At 58.4% G+C, this 11077-nt stretch overlaps 1 protein-coding gene across 1 annotated transcript; it reads right to left on the bottom strand.

Annotated features, from left to right (window-relative positions):
• Positions 1-1841: 1841 nt before the first annotated feature.
• On the bottom strand, positions 1842-3365 carry GPR61 (G protein-coupled receptor 61). Its single transcript, XM_024570691.3, has one exon. It carries the CDS (start codon positions 3264-3266, stop codon positions 1911-1913), a length of 1356 nt encoding a protein of 451 aa, XP_024426459.1. The 5' UTR covers positions 3267-3365; the 3' UTR covers positions 1842-1910.
• Between the last annotated feature and the right edge of the window lie 7712 nt (positions 3366-11077).

The following is an 11077-nucleotide window of genomic DNA, read 5'->3' as shown; positions in this document are numbered from 1 at the left end:
CAGAAGACTGCCCTCGGTGTACATGGTATCTAAGGAATTTCCTCAATGTAATAGGTGCTACACTAGAAGAAGCCTAGTGGTAGGAAGACAAAAACCTGGAAATTTTCTTGGATCTAAAGAGGGGAGAGCAGTTTCACTGAATAACTTTTTTTTTTTCAACTAGAGTTTCTTTTACAACCCGCACACTTTCCACAATCTGCAGGAAACCTCCATGGCTGCAACAGACTGAACTCTCAGAAGTTAGAACCAGGAACGTTCTCTGCAGTATATTTTTCACACCGCTTGCATTGCTTTCCCACATGCCAACGCTCTGTAAAAATACAAGGTACTTGGTCAAATTAGACTATGAACTCCTTGCAGACAGTGGCTCCACATCCTCCACGTGGGGCCCAGAGGATGTCGGGTATCAACTGTGATGCACTGAACTGAACTGAAGGAGTCAATGTTGATATCAGCATAACTTTTATAATAAAAATTATTTATTGGCTGTCCAAAGGGGAAACTATCCCATTCCCAGCAGGCCATCTTCCCCTTTGATGCTCAGTGAGCCAGGGATTTGTTCAAATACAGAGCGCACCACCCTCTTGGTCCTGCCTCAGCCTTGCAGTGTTACCCGATTCAGCTGAGGGGGGTGGATGGACAAGTAGCCCCAGACGGACATCCTGTCCAATGTGCAGTTCCCCCCCTCTCTTGAAAATATCACCACCAACACCAACCAACGTAGTTCCTACAGCCTCTATCCGTGAGCACTGAGCCCCGCCCCTGTGCCCAGTCTCCAATCCCGGGCTGCAGGTAGGAGAGAGATTAAGTCTTTGTCACTGAAGCTAATTTTGAGAGCAATGCATGGGAGTAGGGAGGCATTGGTTTAATGGACCATGGAAACCCCACCCAAGCCATTCCCAACCTTAGTCTCTGTACCCGGTTGTCCGGGGGGCTGGAGGTGGGTCACTGCCATGAGAGAAATCGGGGAGGCCAGTCCTAGAAAACAAAAAAGATTTACAGTGTGGTTGGTGCGAGTGATTGCCTAGCCTCTCTGCCTCCAACCGCCTTAGCAATTCAAATGCTGACACCCACCTTCCGCCATCCAACCCCCAATCTTTCCACTTCTTCACCCTGAAAGGCAAAGAGAAAGAGCCACTGTGTCTTATTCTCGCCTTTGCTGAGATAAATCCCCAGGCTTGACGGCCCGACCCGTGTGCGGGACAGAGGCAGAGCAATACAGCAGAAGCACCCTTCCTGGAGGTGGGGGAGAGGCAGCTGCAGCCAGCTTTCCTGCCTCCTCCTCGTGCGCCCCACTTGCTATTTCCCATTCCTTCCAGCCTAACTTGGGAAAGGGCTGTCTCCGCCTGCTCCTCTCACTTTAAGGAAACCTCATGTCTAAAACTAGAGAAAGATCTGTTTACTCAAATCGAAACACTTGGCTTTAAGAGTTCTTTATAAACCCAGCAAGGAGACAAGAAGACACAGGTCTTTTTCTGACCTTGGTTGGGTGAAATTACTGCCCTGCACAACGGCACTGAAAAACGAAATATCCTAAAGGTCCCCAGAATAACGCCAAACCCAGCCTGCTGCCCTATACCCTCCAACCCCTACGCTGGAGAGTTTCCTGCCTCCAGAGGCATGGTGGGAAGTTCCCTGGTTCAAAGACGTCAATCATCTCACCTTCGTGACCCTTTCCTCTCATCACCATCTCACCAGGCTCCCTCCCCCAGTAGTCAAGGATCACAGCCATGTCCAAGGCTTTGGCCACATGTCCATCCTGTTGGTTCCGTCCCTGACCCAGAAAACACTAAGTGTGCACAGACCCCAGCCCCGGCCCCGGCTGGCTGGGGAAAGGCAGTCCCACGAGGTGCTCCATGCGGTCTTAACCGGCCCCCAGCCCCGGGTCCCTTCGGGCATCCAGCAGCCCGTCAGGATTCAGGTCGAGGAGAAGGGGCAGGACGGAGGTAGCTGTCTGACGTGATGATGTCGCTGGTGAGCTGTTGCTCCAGGAGCTCCGAGGTCTCCTCAGCTATCTGGCCCGGAATTCGGAAGTCCACAGCCGCTGGCTCCTGCTTGGGGCTGGGGAGGGGTCGGGAAACCCAGGACTCGGTGGAACAGCCAGTCCCCTGAAGGAACTGCAGGAAGTTCTCCTCGATGGAGCCCTCCCGGCTAGGCAGCCTCAGCTCCTCCTCCGGAGCCTGCTTGAAGAAGCAGACAAACTGCTTGCTGAGCTCCCCCCGGATCTGCCTATTGAGACATCCATAGAAGAAAGGGTTGGAAGTGAAGCAGAAGTAGCCGATCCACGTCACCACGTTCTCCACCTGCCCAGTCGAAATGGGCTGAGCACTCAGGGCCACGTAGAGGTGGAAAGAAAAGTAGGGCAACCAACAGAGCAGGAACTGTCCCCCCACGGCCAGGAGGACCACTGCCGCCTTCCCGCCCCCAAACGTCCGGTGCGGGGTGGTCTGGTGGGCCCCCGAGCTGGTGACCATGGTGGAGCGGCTGCTGAGAGACTCTGAGCGCTGCCGGGGTGTCTCCATCCACGTGGGCAGCGGTCCGTGCTGCATGGCGGCCACGCGGGCCACGCGGAACATGCTGCAGTAGACCACCAGGATGAGGAGCAGGGGCAACAGGAAGTAAAGGACGGCAAAGACCACCACGAAAAGCTGGCAGTAGGCACTGCGGCTCCATTGGAGTGAGCAACCTGGGGGCATGCTGGGAGCTCCCTCCTCCCGGGAGACCCTTCCCAGCACGGGCACGGAAGCCATGGCCAAGGCCTTCACCCATACGCCCACCAGCACAGAGGTCGCCAGCCCCAGCGTCATGCGCACCTCGTAGCGCATGGGGTGGACCACGTAGTAGTAGCGCTCGACGCTGATGGCGGACACCGAGAGAATGGCCAGGCTGACGAAGCAGACGCTCAGGAACAAGTAGAGGCGGCAGGCGACCTCTCCAAACAGGTCATGGTCAAAGAGGGCGGAGCTGGAGAGCATTGCCAGGGGCATGAGGGTCAGGGCGGCCAGCAGGTCCACCAGACAGAGGTGGAAGACAAAGACAAATTTTCGGAGGGCGGGTGTCTTGGCGATGACGGCCATCACAGCAGCATTGCCAGCCACCGCGGTCAGGTCCAGCAGGAGCATGAAGAAGAGGGCCACAGATTCCGAAGCCACGTCCTGCAGCCCCGCCTCGGGGACCCCACTGGCAGTAGAGGGACCAGGGGTTTGAAGGGCCCTCCCCAGCATGGAAGAGTTCCCTGATGACTGGGGGATGGGCGAGGACTCCATGGGACCGAAAGAGGACGCCCAGGGCACCTCCTGTCACAGGCCCATCCCCCATCCTAGTCCAGTGATCCTGGGATGGCAAGCCCAGGCCCAGGCTTCCCAGTGCTGGGGGGGCAGGCGCCTCCCGCTGGAGTCCGACAGGCAGGCTCCGTGGGCAGCCTTGGAGGCTGGGTCGCTGGTCCACAGCGCCCGGCCAGAAACGGAGGGCTCAGGACCACATCTCTCAGAGAGGAGGTGGCTCAAGGCGTGCCCTGGTGGCCGTGACGATGTGGGAGACAGACGTGAGAGACTTGGGAGCCTCGCACACCCCCCACTCCACCTGCCCGCTGGCCTCGGGCTCCTTCCTCATCACCTCCTCTCCTCCGGTGCCCACATCCTTCGCCCCTTTCCAGGGCTGTGGCCCAGTGAGTCTGAATCCTCTGCTCCCCTCTCCCAGGGTCCAGCTGAGCTCCAGACAAGGCCTCCGGAAGAAGGCTGTTGATGCGAATCTCCTGGTTTCTTGTCCCCTCCGCAGGGCAGGCGCTGTTGAGGAAGAGCAGGAACTCTGGCTTCCGGTCCCGGGGCTGGGGCACTCACCCAGGGGCCCTTCAGAACTTCGGTGCCCTCATGAAGGCATCTGCAAAATGAGGGGAATGACACCTGCTTCACAACTATGTTCCAAGGACCCTGTGAGACTCCCTAATAAGAACACGAATCATAAGCAGTGACGTGATACCACGCCAGGCCCTGTGCTAAGTAAGCACTCTGTCCATTAATCCATTTCAATGCTCACGCCACCCTGACAGGTAGATATGATTCTTATTCCCATTTTGCATTCGCTGAAACTGAGGCCTAGAGAGGGTAAGTAACTTACCGAAGTCACACCACTAGGAAGAGGCAAGGTCGGGGAACCCCCTCAGGTGGCCTGGCTGCAAGGCCTTGCTGAGTTCAGGGGTCCCCCCACCAGCGGCCGGAATGGGTCGTCAACATTCAGTGAATGGTCGTGAATTTGAACCGTCTCTAAAAATGTCTCTCGCTGCTCTGGGGCTACCACTGGGAAGAGGTCCCCTAAAGAGGGGACAGACTGTGCTTTATAGTCTGCTCTGATGACACCACCCCCAAGACAAAGAGCTGACACTTGGGGGGTATTAAGAAGGGACAGTCAAACAAAGCGTCCCAGCTGGAGCCTCTGCTACTGCCCAAGCCGCATGGGCAGAAGTCACTGGAAAGCTGCCCTTCACCCACTCGCTAACTTCTCAAGGGTCCTGTGTCCCTGCAGGTGGGAGAGGAGCTGTTCCTAACCTCCCACCCCCCAGGGCCGCAGATCTCTGATCACTGGAGGTGACCACCGGAGGACCCCTGGCCCAAGCCCTCTTGTTCGGGGACAGTTCCCACATCACGGAACAGGGAGGAAGAGCAGGCATCTGCGCACAGGGGGGTGGGTGTGAGAGTGGGCAGATGCCTGCAGTCGTGAAAGTGGGTGAGGTGAAGTGGGTAAGAGACTGGGAGAAACTGGGAGGGGAAGCCTGGGGTGTCAGCATCCCTCCGGCCTCCGTATCCGATGGCAGGTTAGGTCTGTTTCCTGTGCCTTGTTACCCACACTGAGTTTGCTTATAATGGAAATAAGTTGCCCAATGTAATTTTCAATTTATTTCGTCTCCACGTACCATGCCTGCCGCCCAGAGCCCCACAGTACACGGTGCAACTGAGAGAGGCAAGCTGGGGACGTGTCCTGTCGGATGGGCTTTCTGTAGCCAAGTCACCTGGGTCCCAGTTTCCTCATCTGTGAAAAGGGAGGGGTGGGCTGGACGACCTCCAAGTTTCCCACCTACGATAACATTCCACGACCCTGTGAGCTCCTGGGCTCCAGGGGGCTTGACCTGGGGGGTCGCTTGGTTTAAAAACCCACCATTTCTCTGAGTGCAGTAAAGAGGACCACGTGGGGCAGAGGGGTCCCAGCCTCCCTCTGCAGTCACAGCCCAAATCACCCTTGCTTGGGGGCCTCACTGCCAACCTTGCGCTAATGTACCTTCCAGCACGGCAGTAGGTGCTCAGGGCAAGGTGGTGAACTGAATCAAACTCGATGGGCCCGCTGGACCCCTGCGGCCCGCACGCGCTCCCAGAACATTCTGCCAACCGGCTCCTCCCCAGGGATGACAGAAAGCTCATCACACAGTTAAAATGGCCACACGGACCCCGAGGCTGCAGAGACAGCGGAGAGATGTCCCCAAATTGGGGCCAGCGGCTTCTCATAAGACAGTCTACCCTGGGGAAAAATGCCAAAAGGAATACCAGGAAAGGCACCCTTGCCCTCCCCGCCCGTGTCATGCCTTCGCCGGCCCCTGTCCCTGGGAGAGGCCCTGGGAGCCGAAGGAGCAGAGGCCCATCAGGTCTGCAGGGACACCGAGAGTCTGCCAGCAGGGCCTGCGGGTCCCCATCCGACACAGGGCTGACACATGGAGGGGGCAGGCAGGTGGGTGCTGGACAGCTGTAACGGGCCCCGGAAGGAAAAGCTTTGGACATTTCTCTTCTCCACGGCTCCCTCGGCCTTTCCAGGGTCTCCACGCTGACTCCTAAATTCCAGGATCCCAGTTTCTCTCTTAGCCCCCCGACTGGTAGGCCTGCGCCCGGCACGCCCTCACCCTCAGGATGGGCTTGGTGTCCGAGGGAGGCCCTGGGCCTCAGGCCTCCCCCAGCTCATATCATCACGCCTTCTCAGATGCTCTGGTCCGCTGCTTTCTTTCCACCCCCTGCCCCCACCCTCACCTCAGGACCTCTGAGTACCTGAAGGAGGCTTTGCCACCCCCAGGGAGGGGGTCTGGGCCTCCAGCAGGGACATGGTCAAGTTACAAACACCCTCATTCCTGGATGCAAGATGCACGTCAGTGCCCAGCCCAAGGCCACGGAGGCTTCCATAGGCTTCCAATGCACCTGTCTCCCAGTCACAGAGCTGCCATCCTAGGGCCCGAGCTCGGCCTTCCTTCAGACAGGCGCATGCTCCTCCTAAGCCCAGGGAGGGTTCCGGGGCTCTGCAACGCCTCTGCCCAGCAGAGTGGCCCCTGCCCAGGACACAGAGTTGCCCATCGGCCTGGACGCCCAGGGACCCATTCCCAGGAGGCGGGGGACCCATCGCTCTGACATGGAACGAGATAGACGGAGAACCCTGTCTGCCTGCGGAACGTGGGTACTCCTGTTGGCAGAAGATCAACCCCCCATCTCTAGGCTTTGGAGATGCCCACACCCCAAGGCTGCCTTCGGGATACCTGGGAGACATCCCTGGCATAAGGTAGGGTGGGCTTGTCCCCGGGACACAGAGCCACCCTTCTGTAGGGCACCTCAGCCCCCAGCCCTGGCCCCACGTCTAGCCCCTGTTCCTGGCCTAGCCGGCAACTCCTACCTCTGCTGAGCAGCTCCAGGTCCCCATGTGATAGCTCCTCCTGGCTGATGCTTCTCCGAGGCTGCTGAAGCCACTGCAGCAAGCACGAGAGGCAGCCGGCAGAGCGGGATGCTCGGAGAGCTTCTGGGTCCTAACGGCCTCCCACTTCCCACCCAGCCCCTTGGAGCCACTGCAGGGCGCCCCCCCCCCTGCCCTTGTCCCCAGGCAAGGCACCCAGAGCAGGCCCTGCCCTTCCCTCCTTCCCACCTTCCAAGGGCAGCCCAGTGGGGCCACGTGATGGGAGGCAAGGACGACCCTCCCTGCCACCCAGATGAAGAAAAAGAGCACAGGCATCAGACAACCCAGGTTTAAGGCCTGGCGCTGGCGCGTTCTCACCATGTGACCTTGGGCAAGTCACTTCCTATTTCTGGCTCGCACTTCTTACCTGTTCAAAGGCATACAGGTTAGTGGATCCCTGAGGCTCCTGACAGCCCTGGGTTTGCACGGTTCTGGGCGACCTCAGAACCAAGGTGCTTTGTAGCAAGCCAGTCAGTGCAGACACAGAGCCCGGGCCGGCCTGGCAGGGGCCGAGGCTGCCGGGGCGGGCCCAGGGCTGGCTCCCTTGGGCGCCAGCGCATGCGTGTGGAGGACAGGTTTCAGAGTGGCGGTCAGGTTTGAAGGGCGCTGAAGGCCTTGTCCGAGCCCTGCCCTTGCCCCTCAGAAGCAACACTATTATTGTTTTCTTAGCCTGTGTGTGCTCCGTGTGGAGTTGTGAGAGCTGATGGAAGTGGGGGGTCCAACACCCGCTCTCCCTGAAGGCAGAGTGAGGTTCTCAGGAAGCCTCCAGTGGTTGGGCCAGGCAGAGTCGGAGGGTTATGTGATGAGCGTCCGGAGGGGAGAGGAAGGGGCATAGCCTCCCACTAGCCACGAAGAAAATGGTCCATGACCCAAGGTGCGGGACTGACCCCCAGGACAGGAGCCTAACATCGCAGAGCTGTGAGACATCCCACGGCCAAAGTGTCCACGTTTCTGAGGCCCAGGGAGGGGAGAGGTTGCCCAAAGCCACACTCGGCCAAGCTGTGAGCCGAGACAAGGAGTTCAGGCATGATGCCCGCTCTGGAACCCTCTGCCCTCAGACATGCCACCCGGAAACCCCTTCTGTGTCTAGAAAGGACGAAAGGGAATGTTGGGATTATTCACCAGACCCAACCAAAGGGCCATAAGAATGACAGATTACTCAGGGAACTCCAGAAGGGGCAAGGCGGCTGCCCCAGGTCCCGGGTCAACAACAGAGCCCACAGCCATGCCAGACCCACGCAGCGAGCTCCTCGATCCCCAGCCGCCCTTTCTCGAGCCCTTTCCACGCTGTTCCTGCAACCCTCACACCAGTTCTGGGAGGCAGCCATCACTCGCCTCCTTTTCCAGGTGAGGAAACGGGTGCCCCAGCTGACATGACCTCCCCCAGATCACACGGCCATAAGTGCCAGAGCCAGAATTTGAACCCAGGTCTGTTTGAAGCCAGAGCAGCTACTCCTTCTCTGGTGTGCCCACGGCCTCTCTGGGGGCTGACAGGAGACTCTGGGCCGAAGCCCTGACGTGGCCGCTGTCTCCCGGTAGACAGCCCCCAACAAAGCTGGAAGTACCTGAGTACAGGGAAGTCAAATCAAAATGTCAAATTAAACCCTGTAGACAGTGAAGGGATTCTCGTCACATCCTGTGCTGATGTGTTGGGATCATCTTGGTGTCAATCAAACCCACTGACCAGCACCCTCCGCCCTCGGCCCCACCCAGACTGACACGGCCCCTTCCAAGGGCCTGGAAGAACAGTTCTCAGGCCTCTCAGGACAGGATTAGAGGAAGAGCACTGGATTGGTTGGGCAGAAAACCTCCATTCTATTCTAACTGAGCTCTCCTCTAACAGTTAGTGGTAAGGTCTGGCCTGTGGGTTGGCCACTTGTGCCTTAGTTTTTCTACCTATAAAATGGGCAGAAGCCTTCACTCTCCACCTGATCTCGTAGGGATTGGGAGCCTGCAATACAAACACAGCCCTGGCAGAGCTAGTAGTTACCCTGGTGGCCAGTGTCCAGGTCCTCAGGGAGCTGGGGGACGAAAATCTGTGTAACCTGGCCTGGAGGCGGATGATACTCCTTCGGATGATTACAACACGATGAAGATGACGATGATGATGCTGATGATACCAGTTATGGAGGACCCAACCTGGGAAGGCACTTCTGCTGTATCTCATTAAATGATCTCAGTCAGGGTTCAGATAGCTGTTGATACCACATGCCCTGCACCCCACCCTGCCCATCCTTCCTTTTAGAGCCTAGCACAAGGGAGGAGGTGGGAGAGACCAAGGTGGAGAACCAGGGGTGGGGCCCTGCCCGGCATGGGAGATCCGTGGCCCCGGGATGCATTCCCGGGAGCGGGCTCCCCCTACAGGTCCCTGGCAGTGGCGCCCCCTCCTCTGTTGGTGTTGGAGCCCTTGGTGTTGAGGGCTGCTGTCTCTACACCAGACTTCCTCCTTGGCCAGCCCTGCCCACCCTTGCCCACCCTTGCCCACCAGCACCTCTGTCCCTACCTCCCCCCAGCATCCCACACTTTCCTGTCCCCTCAGATGAGACCATGAAGTGGACCCAGTTCACCACTCACTCACTCACCCATTTATTCAGTAACTCTCTGTCCAATGCTCTCTAGGAGCCCACGGCCCCCTCCCCATGGCCCCGCCCTCCTCCCCTGCTCTCCGCCTCTGTCAGAAACTGCTCTCAGACAGAGGCCGATGCCCCTGTTCACACCGAGCAGCTTACCGCACTCTCTCTCCCAGGAATATTAACAATTTAACAGTGAGCTGAGGGAGGAAACTGGATGCCGGGATTCCAGCAGCGATCAGGGGCGCCCCTGGGAACCCACATCATAGACTGTCTATTCAAACCCCTACTCCCCAGCCTGGCCGCGCCCCTCAGGATGCCAACATCTGGTCCTCCCTGCACCCACCTCCGTCTTCATGGACACCCAAACCTCCCCCACGGACAGCGAGCTCACAGTTGGGACCTCCCCCATGTAGCCCCGCACCCAGCTGTCCAGGGCCCCTGTGCCTGCTCCCCAGGCCCACACCCCCCTACCCCACCTGGGGGCCAGGCTGAGGGGTTAAGGGGAGAGACGAGGAAAGCAAAGGTGAGCACCTTTCCTTTCCCTTTATTTCCCCACAGTCTGGCCTGCACCCCCTGCCAGGAGCCCAGATCCAACGGTATATTCAGCCTGCAGCTGCCACTGGTCATGTGAGCCCATTGCTAGGTTACAGGGACCCAAAAATAAACCCTTCCCACCCAGATTAGAAACTGGGGGCCTCAGATGAACCAGGCTCAAAAGAGTGGCAGGGACACCCACCGTTCAGTCGCAGGCCTGGCCGGCTGGGACCAGGGAGCCCTCCGCAGGCTGCCGGCCCCCGGCCATCAGCTGGGGCTCAGTGCTGGACCCCCAGAGAAGAAGGCCCAGACAGCTCCTGGGTCCTTGAGAACCCCTCGGTGAATGGGTCCACAGGCGGGGTGGAGCGGCCCTTCCTCACAGGTGGCCAGGGGCTGCTTGGACAATACCCTCTGTCTGTCTTCCCACCCAACCTCCCCCATCATCCTGCGCTTCCGAACGCCCCACCCCACTCCCAGTTCACCACGGATCGTTTGCCCTGTGGCCTGCCGGGCAGTCCATCCCGACTGTCTTCCCTCTGGCGGAGAAGGGAGATCCCAGCAGTAGGCATAGTACCGGGCACTTTCACATGAGCAGTTTTATAACAGTCTTCTGAGTTCGTTTCAGTAACTCCATTTACAGATGTGGAAACTGAGGTCAGAGAGGTCAAGTGACTTTCTCAGAGCCACACAGATGAGCAGCTGGGATTCAGTCCCAGATCCGTTTGGACAGAGTCTGGGGATGGGACAAGGAAGAGGACAAGGAAGTACAGCGAAAGAAAAGGGGTCCCCGAAAGCCCTCCCCTGGAGTCTGAAAACTGGGCGTTTTGCCTGCTCTGAATTGGAGGTGCTGTTCCCTCTGCCACCCCCTCCACGTTCTCTGAGCCAAGCCACAGCTTGCTCAGGCCATGTGGCTCCTTCTTTGCTTTGGATTTGTCACCTCCTCTGGTCCAGGACCTAGGTGGGGTCATTCCTAGTGCTCAGGGCCGGGGCGGGGATGGGGGTGTCATATACAAATCCCCACTGAGCACCACCCCTCTACTTCTGAACCTCAAAATGGAGTCAGAATGGCAGAGCTGCAAGGGTCGTAGGAGGGCAGATATGTATATTCCAGAGGAACAGGCCCAGAGAGGGGAAGTAACTGGCCCCAGGCTGCACAGCTAGAGGGTGGAGGAGATGTGACCAGAATCCAAGCCTCTGGATTCCTACCCCCTTTGTGCCTGTCACTAAGGATGCAGACAGTTGGGGTCCATCATACCTGGCACTGAAGTCCCCCA

The sequence above is a fragment of the Desmodus rotundus genome, chromosome 12, assembly GCF_022682495.2.
Source record: "Desmodus rotundus isolate HL8 chromosome 12, HLdesRot8A.1, whole genome shotgun sequence".
Classification (NCBI taxonomy): domain Eukaryota; kingdom Metazoa; phylum Chordata; class Mammalia; order Chiroptera; family Phyllostomidae; genus Desmodus; species Desmodus rotundus.
The sequence above is the reverse complement of the archived record's forward strand: the minus strand, read 5'-3'. Positions and strand labels throughout refer to the sequence as shown.

What these genes read in the sequence shown, in the direction of transcription:
- GPR61 (XM_024570691.3), bottom strand. Translation starts at nt 3,266, where the DNA reads ATGGAGTCCTCGCCCATCCCCCAGTCATCAGGGAACTCTTCCATGCTG.